We start from the raw sequence: 17,317 nt of genomic DNA on the forward strand, positions 1-17,317 counted from the left end.
CAAACAAATAAACAAACACCCCTGTCATTTAAAGACAGATAGTGGGAAGAGAACTAAAACCAATAAGAAACCTATTATGCGCCAGATGTTCTGTATATGATCATCCCTAGTCCTCATAGCAGCCCTGTAAGGTAAGGATATGATTATTCTCACCTCATAGAGAGACTAAGTTAACTTTCCCAAGGAACTAAACCCATCTATCACTTATGAACCAGGATTTGAACCCTGAGCTCTGGTCTTGTCTGATTTCAAAGTTTATCCCATTACCACTAGAACACACAACGTCAAGTACTATCCATTGTTGTTGTTCTTGTAAAATGTACTTTCTCCAAGAAGCTGAAATTGTTTCTAAGAAGCTTACCTAAGAGAAAACAAAGTGAGTCACATGGAATGGGAGTATATTAGTTAAGGAAATACTTGCTGTTATAACAGATAAAAAATTATAATGGCTTAACACAATAGAAGTTTATTTCTCACCTGTGTGAAGTCCTGCCAGAGGTGGATGAGGGTGTGTGTGGTGGGGTGAAAGGTTCAGTAACTCAGACTGCCATTTTTCGTCTTTACACTTGACATCCACAGTTACCCTGGTTGGCCACATGCAACCAGCAGAACAATGAGGAGCGGGGGTGGAGGGGTGAGTGGGCAGGGAGTGAGGTTCATACAGGAGATTTTTATAGGCCAGGCCTGGAAGTGGAATACTTCACTTCTGCCCACATCCCATTGGCCCAAACTCAGGCATATAACGCCACCTGATTGCAAAGCAAGGCTGAGAACTTGGCTGCATGCAGAGTAGGGAGGGGAGGTGACTTTGGTGGACAGCCAACGAGTCTCAGTCTCATTGTCAGAAGGCAGAGTGAGAGTTTGGGATGAGCAAATCCCATAGGGTAAGTGACTTAGAGTGACTGATGTGAATAGAATCTAACTTTTGGGTGTCTAGTTGTTTTTAATAAATTAACTCTTAGAATAATGATAAATGCCTTGGCCGTTCCTCAAAAACCTTTTGCTGTTTGCAGTAGATGACGGATGTCTAGAAAACACCCCTGACACAGCAGAGTTCAGTCGAGAATTCCAGTTGCACCAGCATCTTTATGATCCAGAACATGACTACCCAGGCCTGGGCAAGTGGGTAAGTTCAATCATAGTTACTAGTAGATTTTATACTTTGGAGCTCTAAAAGGTACTGATGGCAGAGATGAGCAATGTGGGTGGGGAGAGAGAAGAAAAATTGTTTAGAGGCTGATTTTTCAGAAATCTTTGGTTGAGAGGGACTTTATATAATCACATTCCAAACCACACTTATATGTCTAGAGTACAATATACCAGCTTATCTGAAGAGCTGATGACCTGAACTGATTTCATCAGCTATAGTCTCCAGAGCCTTCTACTCCAGTCTACTCTACAGCCTAGGTCATAACACATCCTAAAGTCTTACCAGTATTTCACAAAGCTGTTATAGGAAGCATATAATTAAAAAAAAAAAAAAAAGTAACTGAGAAAATTTGCAAACGTTATCTCTAGACTGAGGGAGATGACCTCTGCAGAACCAAGGAAAACTGATGCCAGAAGCTTAGAAACAGATGTATGTAATTGAGTTATGAAAAGAGAAGAAAAAGTCCAAAATGTGTAGCATTGAACTTGCTGTCAATATCAGGCAAGAATCTATAAATGCCAGTTCAGGAAATTGTTTATAAGCACTTAGAAAGAGAAATCATGACCATTTGGCACAGGTTTGCTAAAAACAAGTTTTAGTCAAACTAATTATATTCTACTTGCCAGCATTATTCATTTATTTGCCAGCTTAATGAAGAAAATGAAGCAAGCATGGTGCATTTGGACGTCAGCAAAGTATTTGATGAGATCTTTCATGATCTCTTATCGGAAGAGATGGCAAGATATAGCCCAGGAAAGAGAACATCACCAAAAGGGAGCTTGTTAAAGAGTCCACGCCAATAGGGAGAGAGATTTCACATGGTATCCTGCATGTCCACAGTTTTATAAATGTTTGTAATAAAAAATATATAGAACGTGTACTCATCAGATTCTCAAAGGATGACACAAAGTTGGACGGGCTAGCACTGAGCGACAGAGTTAGGATTCAGGATGAATTTTATAGGCTAGAACAATGAGTCAAATAAGATATTGTTTAAATGGGAATGTATCTATTTCCCTATGGTTGGGCCTGTGTAATCAAATGTGACCAAAATGGAAACATAGGCACTTGGAAAGGGAAATGTTTCCAAGCGTTAATTCACATATCAAGATGGTCAACACATCTGTGGAATGAGTGAATAAATGAGTAAATGAGCAGATATTCCTAACTGCCTAAGCCCTTCTAAAGCTATCGATCCCTTCTCAACTCATTACTGGCAACTGACTTTGCTTCTTGCTTTACTAAGAATGTTGTCTCAGGACTAAACTCTCCCTTCCTTTTACACTGTTTTAGAGAGAGGTGTTCCTCTTCACTATTTGATCATTTTCATTTTTTTTCGTCATCATGCTTAACACTGCACTGAGTTAATTTAACATGCAGCCTTCAACATGCACACATTTCCTGTCTTAAAACAACAAAACAACAACACCCTTAAGTTAATTTTGCTTCCTCCAATATGGATTATTCTATTTCTCTTTTGTTTCAGAAACAGTTCTGTTTGGAAGAATTGGCTTATGAAGCCATTTTGAATCCTACTAGTAGAGTTTGAACATGTTGAATTACATAGGCAAACATCTCTAGGTTCTTGAATAGGAGACTGCAATCGTGAAAGGCTTCTATAAAGAAAGTTATTATGTTGGCATAATAGTAATAGAGGGGACTAAAGGCAGGAAAAAAATATAGGAAGTATTTCCAGTTGTGAAGGCTGTGAACATAGTGAATTTAAGTGCATCTCACCAACGTGATGAGAATCTAAGACTTTTCGAAGGAGGCCAGGGAACTGACTAGAATTGGAATATGACATAAATATAGAATGAGGAGGAAAGAAGAGATATCACGTTTATGTGAAGTGGGTAGTACAAACTTTTTCTCTAGGGAATCTTAAAGAAAAAAGGAATGAAGAAGAGAAGGAGGTAGGAAGGAAAGAAGGGAGCAGAGAGAGGGAGGGAGAGAGTAGAAGATCACAGAGGAGCACTGGGAAGGAATCTGCAAGAGATGAGCAAAAGTATTGCCAAACAGAAGCAAGGGGTGGATTCAACAAAGACCAAGTAGAAAATATAGAGCTTTCTTCATTCCAAGCACTGTGTTATGTGCTCAAGATGCGATAGTCATCAAGACATGGTACTGATCTTCAAAGAGCTTACAGTCTTCTGGTTGAGAAGTGCATGACAATAAAATGAACCCAACTTAGCACTGTTCAGCCACGTGTTCTAGCTGTACCATGAGCATCAGGTGCGATTTACTGGGAAAGATGGAAAATAAATGTAGAGGAAGATCCAGGACTGAGGACTCCCATGGCCAACTGTACAAGAACCATTGAGGAAGTCAATATTGCTAAAAAGAGCAGCATTGAGATCTAAAGTTGAGAGGGTACCTGGCATAATCGGTGGGCTAGAAATGAGCCAAAGGAAGCAGGAAGGAGACTGAGAAAAGTGAGTCAGGGCAGAGACCCACCTGGGGAAGCAGGACAGATGACAACTTCTCTCTCACCAATTTTCCTTGCCTGTTCTTCAGAACCTTTCAAGATCTCGCTCATCAAGTTCCACTTACACTCAGCACTCCAGTAAGAGACCAATCACCATCTTTCATTCTCTCTTTGCATCCTTTAAATACTGATTTTTCCCCCTCAGTTATTCTCTGTCTACGTCAGCACTCAAGAGTAGAAGTTAGGACTAAGTGTAAAAAAGAAGTACTATTACAGATCAGTGACTGAGGACCAATCTTTACACATCTTTATCATCTGCAATGATGTGTTTGTTTAAACTAAAATTTCCTCCATTCATTTTCTCATTACCACCTAGCAGTAAAACTTGGTTTGCTTGATTTTCACATGGAAGTGTGAATTGAGTATGTCTTGCTTTTCTAAGCTGGGTCTATAAGCCTTCCTCAGTGTTTATATAGAATGATGATGGCCTCAAGCTCATCTTAAAGTCAACCATCCTTTAAGTTAACAAAGCAATTATCTTTCACATACAAGACCCTGATTTCTTATTTTCTAATAATATTTCCCTGATTTTGACATCAGCTAGAGCTTAGCTGGGTGATTTTAGCAGTGATTCGCATATAAATATCAATGTCTGTCTTATATCCTGCATTAGTATCTTTGTTAATGCATCCAGAAACATTTATTAAATGCAAATTATATGCTTTCTGGGCCTGTGTTAGGTGATGGGAATACAAAGATGAATAGTAGTTCTATTTTGTAATATGCTAAGAGATAGCAATATTTAGCATGTATTGTGTACCAGACACTATGCTTAATACTTTACATGAATTATCTCATTCAATCTGCCCATTCCTATTACTATCATTTTACAGATGAGAAAATACAGGCTTAGGGAGTTTGGATAGGCTGCCCAACACCACAGAGCTGATGACTGGCAGAGCTGGGATTGGAACCAGACCATCTGTTTTCAAGAGTTCTTTAAAATCTGGATAAATTCCTTATCTTTTCATGGCTCATCGCTCAGAATGTGTCCCGTACAGCAGTCCTATCAGGCCCTATCTGAGACTAGTTGCCTTTCAGACAGTGTGCGTTCCCACAGCATTGAGTGGCCAAGACCGAAGGCTGGCTGCTGTAGATGCCACTCCCCACCACCCTTCACATGTTAATTGCCGAGTGTTACTCACAGGAAAAAGTTGTCTTGACAGCAAATATTTCTCTTTTCCAAGTACTTATCACATCTTTTCATCACCAGCTCAGGCAATTAAAGGCTCTTCTTTAAATGGAAGCAGCTGATCATGGCCAGAGCCTGAGCCAGGGGAGAAATGAGAGACAAGGACCCTCTCTGCCTTTCTTTGCCTTCCATGACCTCAACATGTCTAAAGAGTTTAGTGCTCTTCAGTCAATATCTATCTCATGTTTCCATGTGATTAGATGAGTTATGCCTTTCTGAGATGTTCTTAGGGTTTCTTATCAGGAGGCACACGATGCCAGTTTGTCCCAGAATTGGTGGGGACCTGGTTAAAGTAGTGTCTGCCTGTTTTTTTCCTAGTGTAAAATTACCATTTTTGCTTTTCAAATTAATAATTAATCTGTGGGGAGATACTTTGAGACTATCTGAATATTCTGTCCCCATTAACTTTTAACCATCAATTTTCATATCCATTGATGATACTCACCAGAATCAGTTACAACTGCAGTAGTTTTTTAATGGTGATTTTCTTAATCTATTCTTTATGCATTTCTTGATTGGCATTTTGCTCTAAGCAAGACTTTCCTCTGTTCTATTTATTCATTCATCTATCATCTATCATCTATCTATCTACAATTGTGTTTAATATCAGTATGGATATGTCTATACCTGTTATTATTTTGGTGTTCAAACTGTCCTAGATTTAGCCAGTGGGAGTCTCTGCAAGCTGGCTTTTCTTTCCTTTTGGCATGTCCCATCATTTTTTGAGGACTTCCTTTACTTCCTGGCCCAATTAGATATTCCAACTTCATTCATCCTGTACTTTCTCTGCTCTAGCCCTGGAATCAGACATTTCTCCAAGAAGCTTCCCTGGTTCCATTTAGGAATGGAATTTGAAACCAACATCTGGGCAGTTGTCCAGAATCTTGATGGCACAATGGAAAGCCCTTTTCATGAACTCGAACCTGCTACTCACATGGGGAACAGGCTCGCCACTCCTCACTCCCTACCCCATCAACAAGGAACGAGTGTCAGGAGAGGAGGCTGGTTTCTTCTCATTCATTTTGTGTACTTCTTTTACCCACACGATACCTGGCAATCGCTGCATTTAAATCCCTATACAGCAAGACTAATCTGGAATGCCCCGGCCACTTTCATGCAAGGGTGGGACAGCATCATGCTGCTAATCTTAACCCTCGCTCTTAGGGAAACACAGGGACCATCTTCGAGAGGACGACTTCTCAGACCTCTTGTGTTTCCTTTTGAATGAAGGCTCTTATGGGTATAATCTACCCCACCACCTTCTAAAGGAGAGTAATTAAAATGATGGTGCCTCCGTCCTGCTGATGGCACAGTGAAACACTGTCATAGCTGATTGGCCGTCCCACCCAGTGGCACCAACTCTCAGGTCCTGTGCACCCGCTCCTGCTCAGGCCGCTGAACGTGGAGGAGCACTTGAAGAAGTTTCTGTCCTCGTTCCCTTTCCCCAGTCCCCTTCCCCAGCTCTGGCATGAACTCTCAGGACATTCTCTTTGCATCAGGAATTGTTACATTCCAGAAAGGCAACTACAGATGACAGGAATGAGCCTCACAGTGATATCCTCTTCAAGTGAATGATCTACGTGTCTGCCTCTCCCCCCTTCTGATATATATGTGTATTTTTTTTTAACTGAGGTAACATTGGTTTATAACATTATGTAAATTTCAGTGTATAACATTATAATTCGATATTGTATACACTATAGCATACTCACCACCAAAAGTCTAGTTTCCAACCATTGCCATACAGTTGACCCCCTTAATCCATTTTGCCTTCCCTCTACCCCCTTCCTCTCCAGTAACCACTAATCTGTTGTCTTCTTCTATGAGTTTGTTTTGTTGTTTGTTAGTTATTTTTAAAATATATTCCGCATACGAATGAAATGACATATTTGCCTTTTCCCTACCAGACTTATTTTGCTTAGCAAAATACCCTCAAGGTCTAGCATTGTGGTTGCGAATGGCAAGATTTTGCTTGATATTAAATTGATTAGCTCCCCAAGTGAGCATGAGGTGGAGGCTGTGGCTAGTCTTGGCCTTTCGTAGCAGAGGCTCCTTCTCTCCCTGGCACAGCTTCCCTGCATAGTTGAGGTTGGGCAAGAGATTATGCATTATAAATTGTGGGTAAGGTAGATTTTAATGAATGTGAAAATTATGGAGCTCATTCTTGGCATTTGTCATTTTCATTTCCAAATCTATCATTAAAAAAGAAATCTTTTTATCCAGACCGTTCAGGGGATACAAGTGTTGTTCTTTACCAAAACTCTGTCGTCTCCTCTTTTTTATATCAATGTCAGATCAATTTTATTTAGAATAAGATGAATCACCTCAGTATCTATGATTTCCCTTCTGACTAAAAATCAAATAAAAAACCCAACACAAGTAAAGCTCCCCAATTCCCCTTCTCCCATTCTGCCTCCAGGTTAAGTGTCTGTCTTTTATAATCCCAACAGAAGGGAAATCTGTTGAGCATGTGTCTGATATTCTAGAGCTCATTTAAGTCCATTATGTGTTTGAAATATAGCAATATGTGGAAACACTTATACAAACTGTGGTAACGGATCCCGTTTTTCCTCCCAACATAACTTTCCTTCTGCCAAGAAGTTTTTTGGCAGTTTTTAAAAGGTTCGCTCCATTAAAAATGTTATAGACCAAATGGTTTTCCGATTGTCTTGACTGGGTGCACCGACTGAAGCCACAGGAGGAAAGGTCGCAGAAGAGTGTTTCATTTATTTACCTAGAGGATTGCTTTTAATAGTAAGATACTACTCTGGAGAACAATTTATGTATACAACGCTCATAAAAAGGGAGTTAGATATAAAATTAAAGTGAGATGAAATTGTTTGTTTTAAACAGCTGTTCAAAGTGAGGAGACGGGTTTCCAACGCCTCTTGTGTTTTAGAATGTCGCATTTTCCTATTTATATGATTGTCGATGACACTGATGTGCCTCAGGGCATTGCAGAGAACTTTATTAAAAGCTGCACAACCACCAGCTTTTCCCTTGCGGTCTGTCTTTCTGACATGACATTCCTTTCATCTAGTTTTGTTTCCAAAATATGTATATGCAAATATCCAGGGGACACAACAAGTGTTGCTTTTAAAATAGATGTTCACCAAATTTGATCCATACTTCTGCATTTGTTTTCTTTTCTCCCTACTCTAGAACAAGAAACTCCTTTACGAGAAGATGAAGGGAGGACAGAGACGAAAGCGGAGGGTAATGCGCAGCTGGCGGGATTGTTGTTGGGATGCCTGAAGCTTCTGAGTGGGGCACTTGACAAGCTGTCATTTTCAGTTGTTAGAATGTAGCAGAATCTTTTCACCTGCAGTCCTGGGAGGGCAGGACAGTGGTCCCGTGCGACAAGGGCCATGCCCAGAAAGTCTGCCCTTGGTTTCTGAGATGGCTTTCTCAGGCTTTTGCAAGTGATGTTTAGTGGAATGCCAAGTTGCGTGGTGATTCCATCACCTCTATTGTACACAGGAAATACACATTGTATCTCTTGCATAGGTGTGAAGAATGCAGGGAGTACATGGGGATATGTCTTTCCTCAAAGGGTTTGTAGGCCACTGGAGGAAATTGCTCACACATCAATTATATAAATGCACAAGACGGGATGTGATGAACAGTGTGCTCCAGGCAATAATTTTGAAGGAATATGGGCACAGAAGATGAGATGAACAAAACTCATTCCTCCTATATACCGTTTTTCTTGGCCTAGCCAGATTAATTATAAAAAAAATCCACTAGATCAATTATATTTGTTTGCTGACCTCTGAGTTTACTTTAGGCTTTGTTACCCATCCCAGGGCTCCCCAGGGTGGGATGTCTGTCTGAGTGCTTCACTTAGGCGCTACAGAGTTGCCTCATGTAAAGCTGATTGTCGAATTTGCTTTGGATTTCCCATGCATTTGATGGCAGTGGAACTTAATGAGTGATCACTTTCCATTCTGCTAATTCACTGTTGCCTTCCTACGCAGAAGTGCCTGGCCATAGGCCAGCTTTTTCTCATCAGATAGAGAAAAAGTTAAGATCCTTCTCTTACATAGCATAGTGCTGCCAGATTATAACCATTTTAGTTAAAATATACAAACCAAACCTTATACCCAAAGCTACCAACTATTTATTTAGAATAGCAAGTACCGGGATTCTGACAAAATTTGGGACTCTGGACAGTGGTCATTGTGGTCATGCTGAATAGTTTTGCCGAGTCCTGTCAGAGAGTGCTTTTAGAGGTGTGAATTTTCTAGACTCAGTATTAATTCTCAGATCCTTGCAACAGAGAGTTATAAGCTTCTGTGATGCCTGAGAAAATAAAGAAGACCCACAGCCAGTTTTCTATGTGAGATGTAGTTCTGACATTTGGAAACATCTAATTTGGGAGAGTTAATGGGATTATTAGGGGTTTTTCTTGGGTGATTACAGTTTCCATTGGCAGATGGTGGCAGGAAGGGTCTGAAGGGTGTAATGTGGTCTTGATAGAACATCAAGAAATTCTATTCCAGGAGCTCAGAGCACACATAATTTACCAGTAAGATGGCTTGAATATCTCCCCATGGCGCAACAAGGACATTTTCAAAAAAGACCAGTGATGGACCCAAAATGAGTAACTTGGCACAGAACTTTAATTGTCTCTACTGCCTGGCTCACCATTCCTTCTGCCCTGACTTGAGTAATGACTGTGGGTCACGATTTAGGTTCAGTGATGAGACCAAAGTTTTACCAAAACTCCGAATTCTGGCTAGGACACATGTTATAAAGGTTTTACTTTGGACTCAACTTCTTCCTCATAGGAAAAGCTTAGAATTTATGAAAATTAGGGTCACTTCGACCCAGAGGCATCAAGTTCTTTCTATTCTCAGGCATCTACAAAGACCCATGCTCCTGCCATATACCAGGGGCCTCTCAGGACTGAAGGAGAAGCAGAACCTGCCTCCCTGTCGTCAGGCCTCAGAGGGTGTTCCCGTCTTAATTGAAGGCTTTAACCACCACCCCAAGTGCATAGATCAGTATAAAGAATTTATGGGCTTTTTTAGTGGGGAAAAATCAAGGCATTCTCCAATGAAGCTCAGCATGTGCTGTGGGTTTCCAGAGGACACCAAAAGCAAGGATCACAGCCCAGTGGTTCTTCCCGTTGTGAATGGGACTAGTGTTTGCTGTGTCACCTAGCCAATCTCTCACCCAAGGGAGAAGATAACTATATAAGTGCCTCAAGTTCTTCAGAAGATAGTTAAAACCAAGTACGTTTAATAGTAGTACTTTTAAGTTAGGATTCAATATAGTAGTTAAAACATTTATCAAAAAAGTCCAACTGACTGCTCCTTTAACTCGCTCATTAATTTACTTCCCCTCCCCTCCAATCTTTGTCATGTTCTGGGTCTGGGCAGAAGGACTATCTTCCATAAAAGTCCCTCGCCAAGAAGATTCTCCCCAAAGTTATAGCCGAGCCCCAGGTGGTTTTATGTAACTTCCTATACTTGCTCAAATCCAATTGAATTCCTGGTTGCTTCATGAGTGAAAGGTTAACTCACTTTTAAATGACTTTGCAAACTTTTTAACTCTTAAGATAGATCTTGTTAATATTTGCAATCTACTGTTTATTTAAAGAGGTTATCAAACTTTTATCTAATGAACGGGAACATCTCGTGCCCTTTTTAATATATTAGAATTTTCAGAATAAGTATTATGACTAAAAAAGTCAAAATATTTATGATACTGAATACACTTTTTCAGTCCACACTTGCTCCACCTATGCAAAGATTCTGGTATGATTTCCTGGGGTAGGCCAGGCCATTATAGTTGACAATCCCTAATATAAAAAGTATGTTAGTTGTTTTAAACATTTTAGATTCTTTCCTAGCAAAGTCTTCTGTGATATATCACTTTTCAGATCTATGAGGACATTGCATATTTTGTAATTCTTAACTTGTTTGTGACATATTTTTGCAGAGTAAGTTGTGCCTTTCATGATTCATTACCTGTCGGAATGTGGAAGGACATTTACCAATACTAATCTCAGGTTCCATTCCTTCTCTTTGGAGAATGTCTGCTCGCCCTTCTAAAGGGCACACCATGTTCCATGGGCAAGAGAGATCCACCTTCGAACTGTCCCCTTGGGGACTTTTTATCCAGTAGGATCGCTAATCATTTGTACCTACAGCTTTCTTATATTTTTGTTCAGTTATTGGAAGGCAACTTCAATAAACACATGTTTCAAAACTTTGAAATTTTTCTGCTTGCTGCTATGTTGTAAAGCTGCAATTACTAGTTCAAATCCAAACCTCAAAAAATAGATACGTATTCGAGAAGGAATGGAAAAACTTTGACTCATTCAGAATTCCAACAGATGAAAGAGATTTCAGACTATGGAGTCTTGAGTCAAAAATAAAGGAGCCTTCCATATAACCTTCTCCTTTTTCTTCAGTTTTTCAATTTGACTGAGGGAAGGTGGAAATAACTGTTAGAGCCCTGATGAATCCTCTTTAGTAGAATAATGGCATGAAAGAATCAACACAACAATAGGATGATCTGTGTCTGTAGATGCTAATTTCTACTTGGCCCTGCTCTGTCATCTTAAGAACATTATTCGTGAAGTAAAACAATTTAATTCATTTCAGATTCTCTTACTCACCTAAATAAGGCTGTAGAATAACAGTTCTCTTTCATATGGGACTTGCAAATCTAAGTTGATAGTGAGAGCATGTTAGCAGATTTGCATCAAATCTTTATGCCAAAAAGGTGGGGGATGTATTATATCCAATAGGAACTTTACAGCCGTGTAAAAGACACACCTAGACATATCTGTCAGTCAGACAACATTTCTCTGACTACTGAGGTATCGGTTAATGCCCTGGAGTAGTCATTTGTCAGGTGGTAGGTATCACTAGGTTACCTTGTAGTTAACCTAGTAGGCAGGAAATGATTCTCGTTCACCTATTTTGTGGGATGTCTGTATCCGATGTTCAGGGATAATGCCAAACCATATATATTTTTTCAGAGCATCAACCCATATCTGCAAGGACAGAGACTGGACAACGTTGTCGCAAAGAAGTCAGTCCCTCATTTTTCAGATGAGGATAAGGACCCAGAGTAAAGTGAAGATGCTGGGTGGGCACCCACACCACCTGTTAGTTCTTGGCATTGCTTACGTGCATGTTATTAGTGTCCCCGTGAATGGCAGCATGTTCCTCATTTAGACAAGTATGGTGGAAAAGCAGCTTTATCTCGATATTGTTATTGTCCTTCACAGAGATATCTCCGCTTTCTGCTAAATTAGAATACAAGATTTTTTTTTTAAATGCGAATCTGCAATGACCGTTAAAGATAAAGTGTATATGTCAACAACAGTAAAAAGCAAGCCTATGAATAAAATGTTCTCAGATTTCTTGTAGTTTAGAATGGTGCTTTGGGCTGCACTGTTTGAGCCATGTCTATAAAAAGCTGGCATTTGGTTTTGATGATGATGTTCATCAACGCCCAGCCCTGGGCATTGTAATACGCCAATAAAGAAGATTGTATTTGAGAGGAAGAGCTGACACATTTCACTTGGCTGCATCTTAATAAATGTGTATGCAAGCATTGGTGTGGGAAGTTGTTTTATTTAGAGCATGATAAAAATAATATCTTTGTTACTAGAATACGAGCTTATTTGATTGAATAATACTGTGAAGTAAATGGGGCTATATTATTATCTCCATTTTACAGATGGTAGGACTGAGACTCAGCTTCCTCAGAAAGCTGAAAGTGGTATAGCCTATAATAATGACTAAAGTCCTCCGAGTTCAAGTTATTTTGTTTATTCAGTAAATACTGGGTTTCTGCTGTATGCCATGCCCAGGGCTGGGCTTTCAGGGTGCACGGGGGACCCAGGCTTAAACCAGCAGGGTAAGGCCCTCAGGCAGCAGAGCATGTAACCCAGATCTCAAAGTGTCTTTCTGTGAGTCCCAGATACATCAGTCACAGAAAGACACTTTGAGATCTGGGTTACACGCTCTGAAGTGTGGAATGGTGGGTGCAGGAGCAGTGGCCTGCGTGTTTTGGAAGAGATATGAAATTTTCTTTCAGCCATGTTCTCCCAAGTCAGAGAAACGGTTCACTGAAAGGCCGGCAGGAATCAGTTCACTGGTGAGATTATTTCTGTGCCATTTATAAGTCCTCACTCTAACGGAGACCTCAGTTTCAGGCTTTGATATCATTGGCCTCAGTTTCCTGTCTACGAAAGGGAGACAACAGTGAGAAAACACTCAGGGAAAAAGATCATTCTCGATTTTAATTTTAATGAGTGTACATTGTCTAAATGTCAGAGACTTGTCTAATAGAATTAGCTTGACTGTATTTAGTGAACATGCAAGTTGTTATTATGGCTTTTAAAATTCGAGAAAGATATTGGCACTTTTTTCATAGCAGGAGGCATTTTTTTTCAAGAGGGCTGCTGCAGGTAATTTCTCCACATCCCATAGCACGATTTTAGAAGCGCTCTTGCCTTCCGATTCCAAAAGGTAGTTCATTCCCTCACATTCTAGAGACGTATAAAGCTGGGAGGGTCTACCGTATGAATTCTGGGGTTTGTAGGCATTTTAGTTACATTTCATACCAGTTCTCTCTCTCTCAGGAAAATTAAAGACATCTCTTTCTCTAAGATTGGACAAAAGCATGGAAAAATGGCTAAAGAAGGATGTTTTGAGGTCGTGAGGGAGGAAGTGGTAGGAGAAGCAGGAGGAGGGGAGGTCACTGTGCCTGTGTTTGTCCTGTTTGCCTTCAGATGCGTTCTCGCTCTTCTCTGTTCTTTGATAGCACGTTGAGTTTCCCAGGCTCCCTTGGCAGCTGCCTTCTGGCTGGGTTTAACGTGAGGTCACTGAGGGGAGAGTAGAAGGTGAGAGAATGGGAGAAAGCAATGTAATTGGTTTTCTCTCCCAGCACACGCATCTTCTCTGAGGCTCCAGTCTCTGCCAGGTGAGCCTGGTCCCCAGGCTCCAGCCAGGTGTCCTCCTCTCTTAGACCCTGTAACCTAAGGAAACCACAGCTTCTGCTATATCGTTATTCTCTGGGTTGTTTCACTAACCTCTATAGCTTCCTGGCTCGTCTATCCCTTGTGTTACCAATTTTCTATATTAAATTCTTTGTGTTTGAAATCCTCTGTGTGTGCCACAGAACCGCACGGTGATCATTAAGGTGCCACCACCTTGGCACAGGCACATGGGGGCTCAGACAAGGCCACGCTCACATTTCAGAGGTGGCATTGCAGAGTCAAATGGAATGGTAAATACGGCTGACGGAGGCCTAAGAGGATGAGCCGTGGTCAGATTGGGCAGGATGTGGTAGCGGGTTCAGTTCAGAGCCTAGAGAATTCCACATGTGTGAAAGCCCCCCTTTCTAGACTCTAGTAATCTCGTTACTGCAAAAAATAGAGCAAAACAAAGCAGAGTAGAACTGCCCTTTGTCTGATACCTAAGAACTGCACCCTGTTTAGCCAAACCTCAACTGGAGCCCTTTTGTAGTGATGATGCTGGGAGCCAGTGAACATCTTTGTAAGCGGGAAAGACTACCCATCAGAGCATTGAACTTCAAGGGGCGCCTGAAGGGCCACTGGGTTCCTCATCACCGTGCAATCAACGTGAACGCTCCATAAACGTTTATGTTTTCCATAATCATTCAAGCACATACTTGGCAGATTATCCAAAATCTCCTTCCTTAGGGTCTCTCCAAACAATTATCTAAGACACCCAGACTACTTCATCAGGCTGAAGTGGGGGCGGGGCGGGGTGGGGTCACTGGGTCATGGTCAGGCACTGCGGGCATTTCTTGCTACCAAACAGCCCTGTTGGTGAAGCTTGGTCTTGCCTAATGCCTAGACATTTATCTGGCAGAATCCCAGACTCAGGCCCCAGGATGGCTGACATGGGCTCCAGGATTGTGTTGTGAACTTAAAACCTGCTGAGTTCCCAGTCACAGCTGCTTTCTAGAGTACAACAAACTCCCCAAGCACATGGAGCTGCTCTAACGTGTGCCTCCTCACCCACCACTCCCCTGTTCTCTTTCCAAGGACCACTCAAAAAGAGATTAATTCTAGTTAGACTCTTTTGCCAGGACACTGGGATAATCAACAAGAGCCAATGGCCCTTCTTCCAGGAATAGTACTCATTTTTTTGTCTCTGCTTCAGATAGTCTTCCACTTTCTCCCTACACACAGAGGAGGCTGACATTCAAAGTAGCCCTTTCATTAGGCACTGCAGTTAAATCTCTGCAGAGGACATTCATGCACCTCCAAGTAGGAAGATAGCTGAGATTTTCTCTAAGGTTCTGTGATTCATTTACAAACATTTCATGAGCCAAGACTGGTGGGAAGACAGGAATTATTTATGAGCTCAAGAAACTCACAATGCAGAAAGGCCGATAGGGTGACAGGAGTCATGGCAGAATCTGTGAAGGTGTTATCGGGAACCAGAAGAGGGACAGCTAATCTAGAATGGGTAGATCAGGAAAGGAAGCCAGAAGGTCATAGCCGAGATGAATCTTGAGTTTTTCAAAGACAGGACAGAAAATGGAAGGCAGAACATTTTAAGCAAAGGAATGCACATGCAGAACCATAAAGGAGAGAGAGACAGCGATGCATGGATGAGTCCAGTCGTGATAGTTTTAAGGGCAACATGCAGTGGGAAGCTAAGAGGTAAGGCTGGCAAGGGAGACAGACTATGCCATGAAGAGCTAAATGGACCACGCTAAAGTGGGTGGGTTTTTATCGTGAAGGATGGAAAGTTCCAAGAAGATTTCATAAGGGGAAAGGACATTATCAAGTTCATATTTTAAAAAGATCACTGATGACAGCGTGCAGACCAGGCCAAAGGCTGCTCAAGTTTATAACCTTGACAAGAAGGAATAGGAAGAGGGGGCAAGGGAAATAGAAACGCTGAAAATTCAGGGCACATAGAAAGTCTAGGTCCTGTGAGCCGTAGGAGCTATTTGTAAGCAAGGCAGTCTCAGTACTGAGTGTGTGTACCCTCTCCGTCTTACGATGTCAGAGTATTTGAGGTTAATTCCAGGAGAAAAGGAACTCCTAACATATTGGGTAAATATTTTTCTCAGCAACTTTCACTTAGAAATACAGTCGGATCAGAGGTCACTCTTTCTCCCAAATTGAGTATCCCTGATTCTCTTCCCATCCTCCTCTGTGCTTCTTTGGGACCTCACACATACTTTAGCACAGGTCCTGTAACAGAGCATGATAATAAGAGTTACTATATATGCAGAACAGATTCTATATACTTGGTTCATTTCATCTTTCCTCCCTACTAGACAAAGCCATTGAGGCTGAGAGGTTACATGACTTAACCAAGACTTCACAACTATTAAGTGGCAGAGTTGGAACTTGAACTTAGGTCTCTCGATCTCCATGGTGGATACTCAACCATATACCACACTGCTATCCAATACTTCTTAGCTTACATTATGTGTCTGATTGGCGCCACTGTGTTATAGGTTCCTTGAGGCCATGGACTGTGTCTCACTCTTCTTTTTATCCTGGTACCTTGCATAGGGCCTGACAGAGGCAATCACTGTTTGCTGAATAAATGAACGTTATGGAACATTTTAAAGAAGCCACAAAAAGTTGATCATCTTCGACTGTGTATAAAGAAGGAAGGGTGGTATTCCTTCTTAATTTGATAGGGTTGACAGATTGACTTGAAATTATGTATATGATTCTCAGGATCTTTTAAAACCAGCCAATAGAACTTCTCTCTTCTTCCCCTTTTCCCTCAGTTACTGTCTAAATTTAGGCAGTTCAGTAAGTTTCGAGGCACAAAGTTCCAGCCAAATACTTCAATTTGCTGCACTCCAAGGATGATCTATTTACTCAAGAGACAGACCAGACTAGTGCAGTGGTCCTGCTCACCATGAGGGCAGATCTGTGGGCAGCCTCAGTCCTGGGTTACGCCATGGGCTTTCATTTACCACTGCTCCTCTGACTATAGGAATATCCAGTAGGCATGTGGGCGGCATACAGGGTATAATCTGTCCTTTAACTATATCAAGTGCTATGGCAACAGCCTTGGGAATTAGAGCAAAGAAACCTTGGGAAACGTTGGCCAATCAATGGGAGGGAGGCTTACTTAGAGCACAGGAGAGTCTAACGAAGAAGTCATCGGAGCGGGTCAGTTCCATCGCCTCGCAAAAGCAACATCCAGGACATTATTCACGAGATCCATCAAAAGGCAGACCTCCATAAAGAGACTAACATCTTGAAAATGTAACACTCCCTTGAAGCCTCCTGAGGCCTGGGTTTTACCAGCAGCCTGAACACAGCAGGACTTGGGGAGCTTGCTCTTCATATACCTGACTTCTTGTTTCTAAAGGAAAAAAGAGACTCTACCAAGACTTTGTGACTGTCAGGCTGTTCTCCCCAGTATGGTGACTTCATTGTAGATGAATCAGAAACATATGGATCAAATTTCCTCCTAAAATATACATGGGTTTTGCAATTAAAAGAAAATGTGTA

At 41.3% G+C, this 17,317-nt stretch overlaps 1 protein-coding gene across 2 annotated transcripts in view; it reads left to right on the plus strand.

Annotated features, from left to right (window-relative positions):
• SCG5 (secretogranin V) overlaps positions 1–12,402 on the plus strand; it is a 53,934-nt gene extending 41,532 nt beyond the window's left edge. Inside the window, exons 4-6 of one of the 2 annotated variants that reach the window (XM_039843980.1) lie at positions 1,014–1,126; positions 7,990–8,043; positions 11,822–12,402. In XM_039843980.1, the coding sequence (XP_039699914.1) occupies positions 1,014–1,126; positions 7,990–8,043; positions 11,822–11,917 (263 nt within the window). In that variant the 3' untranslated portion in view covers positions 11,918–12,402. The remainder of the gene's footprint in view (positions 1–1,013; positions 1,127–7,989; positions 8,044–11,821) is intronic. The other variant, XM_039843981.1, reaches the window with a different exon arrangement.
• The last annotated feature ends 4,915 nt before the right edge of the window (positions 12,403–17,317 follow it).

This window comes from Pteropus medius, unplaced genomic scaffold (genome assembly GCF_902729225.1).
Source record: "Pteropus medius unplaced genomic scaffold, Ma_sr-lr_union100, whole genome shotgun sequence".
Lineage (NCBI taxonomy): Eukaryota > Metazoa > Chordata > Mammalia > Chiroptera > Pteropodidae > Pteropus > Pteropus medius.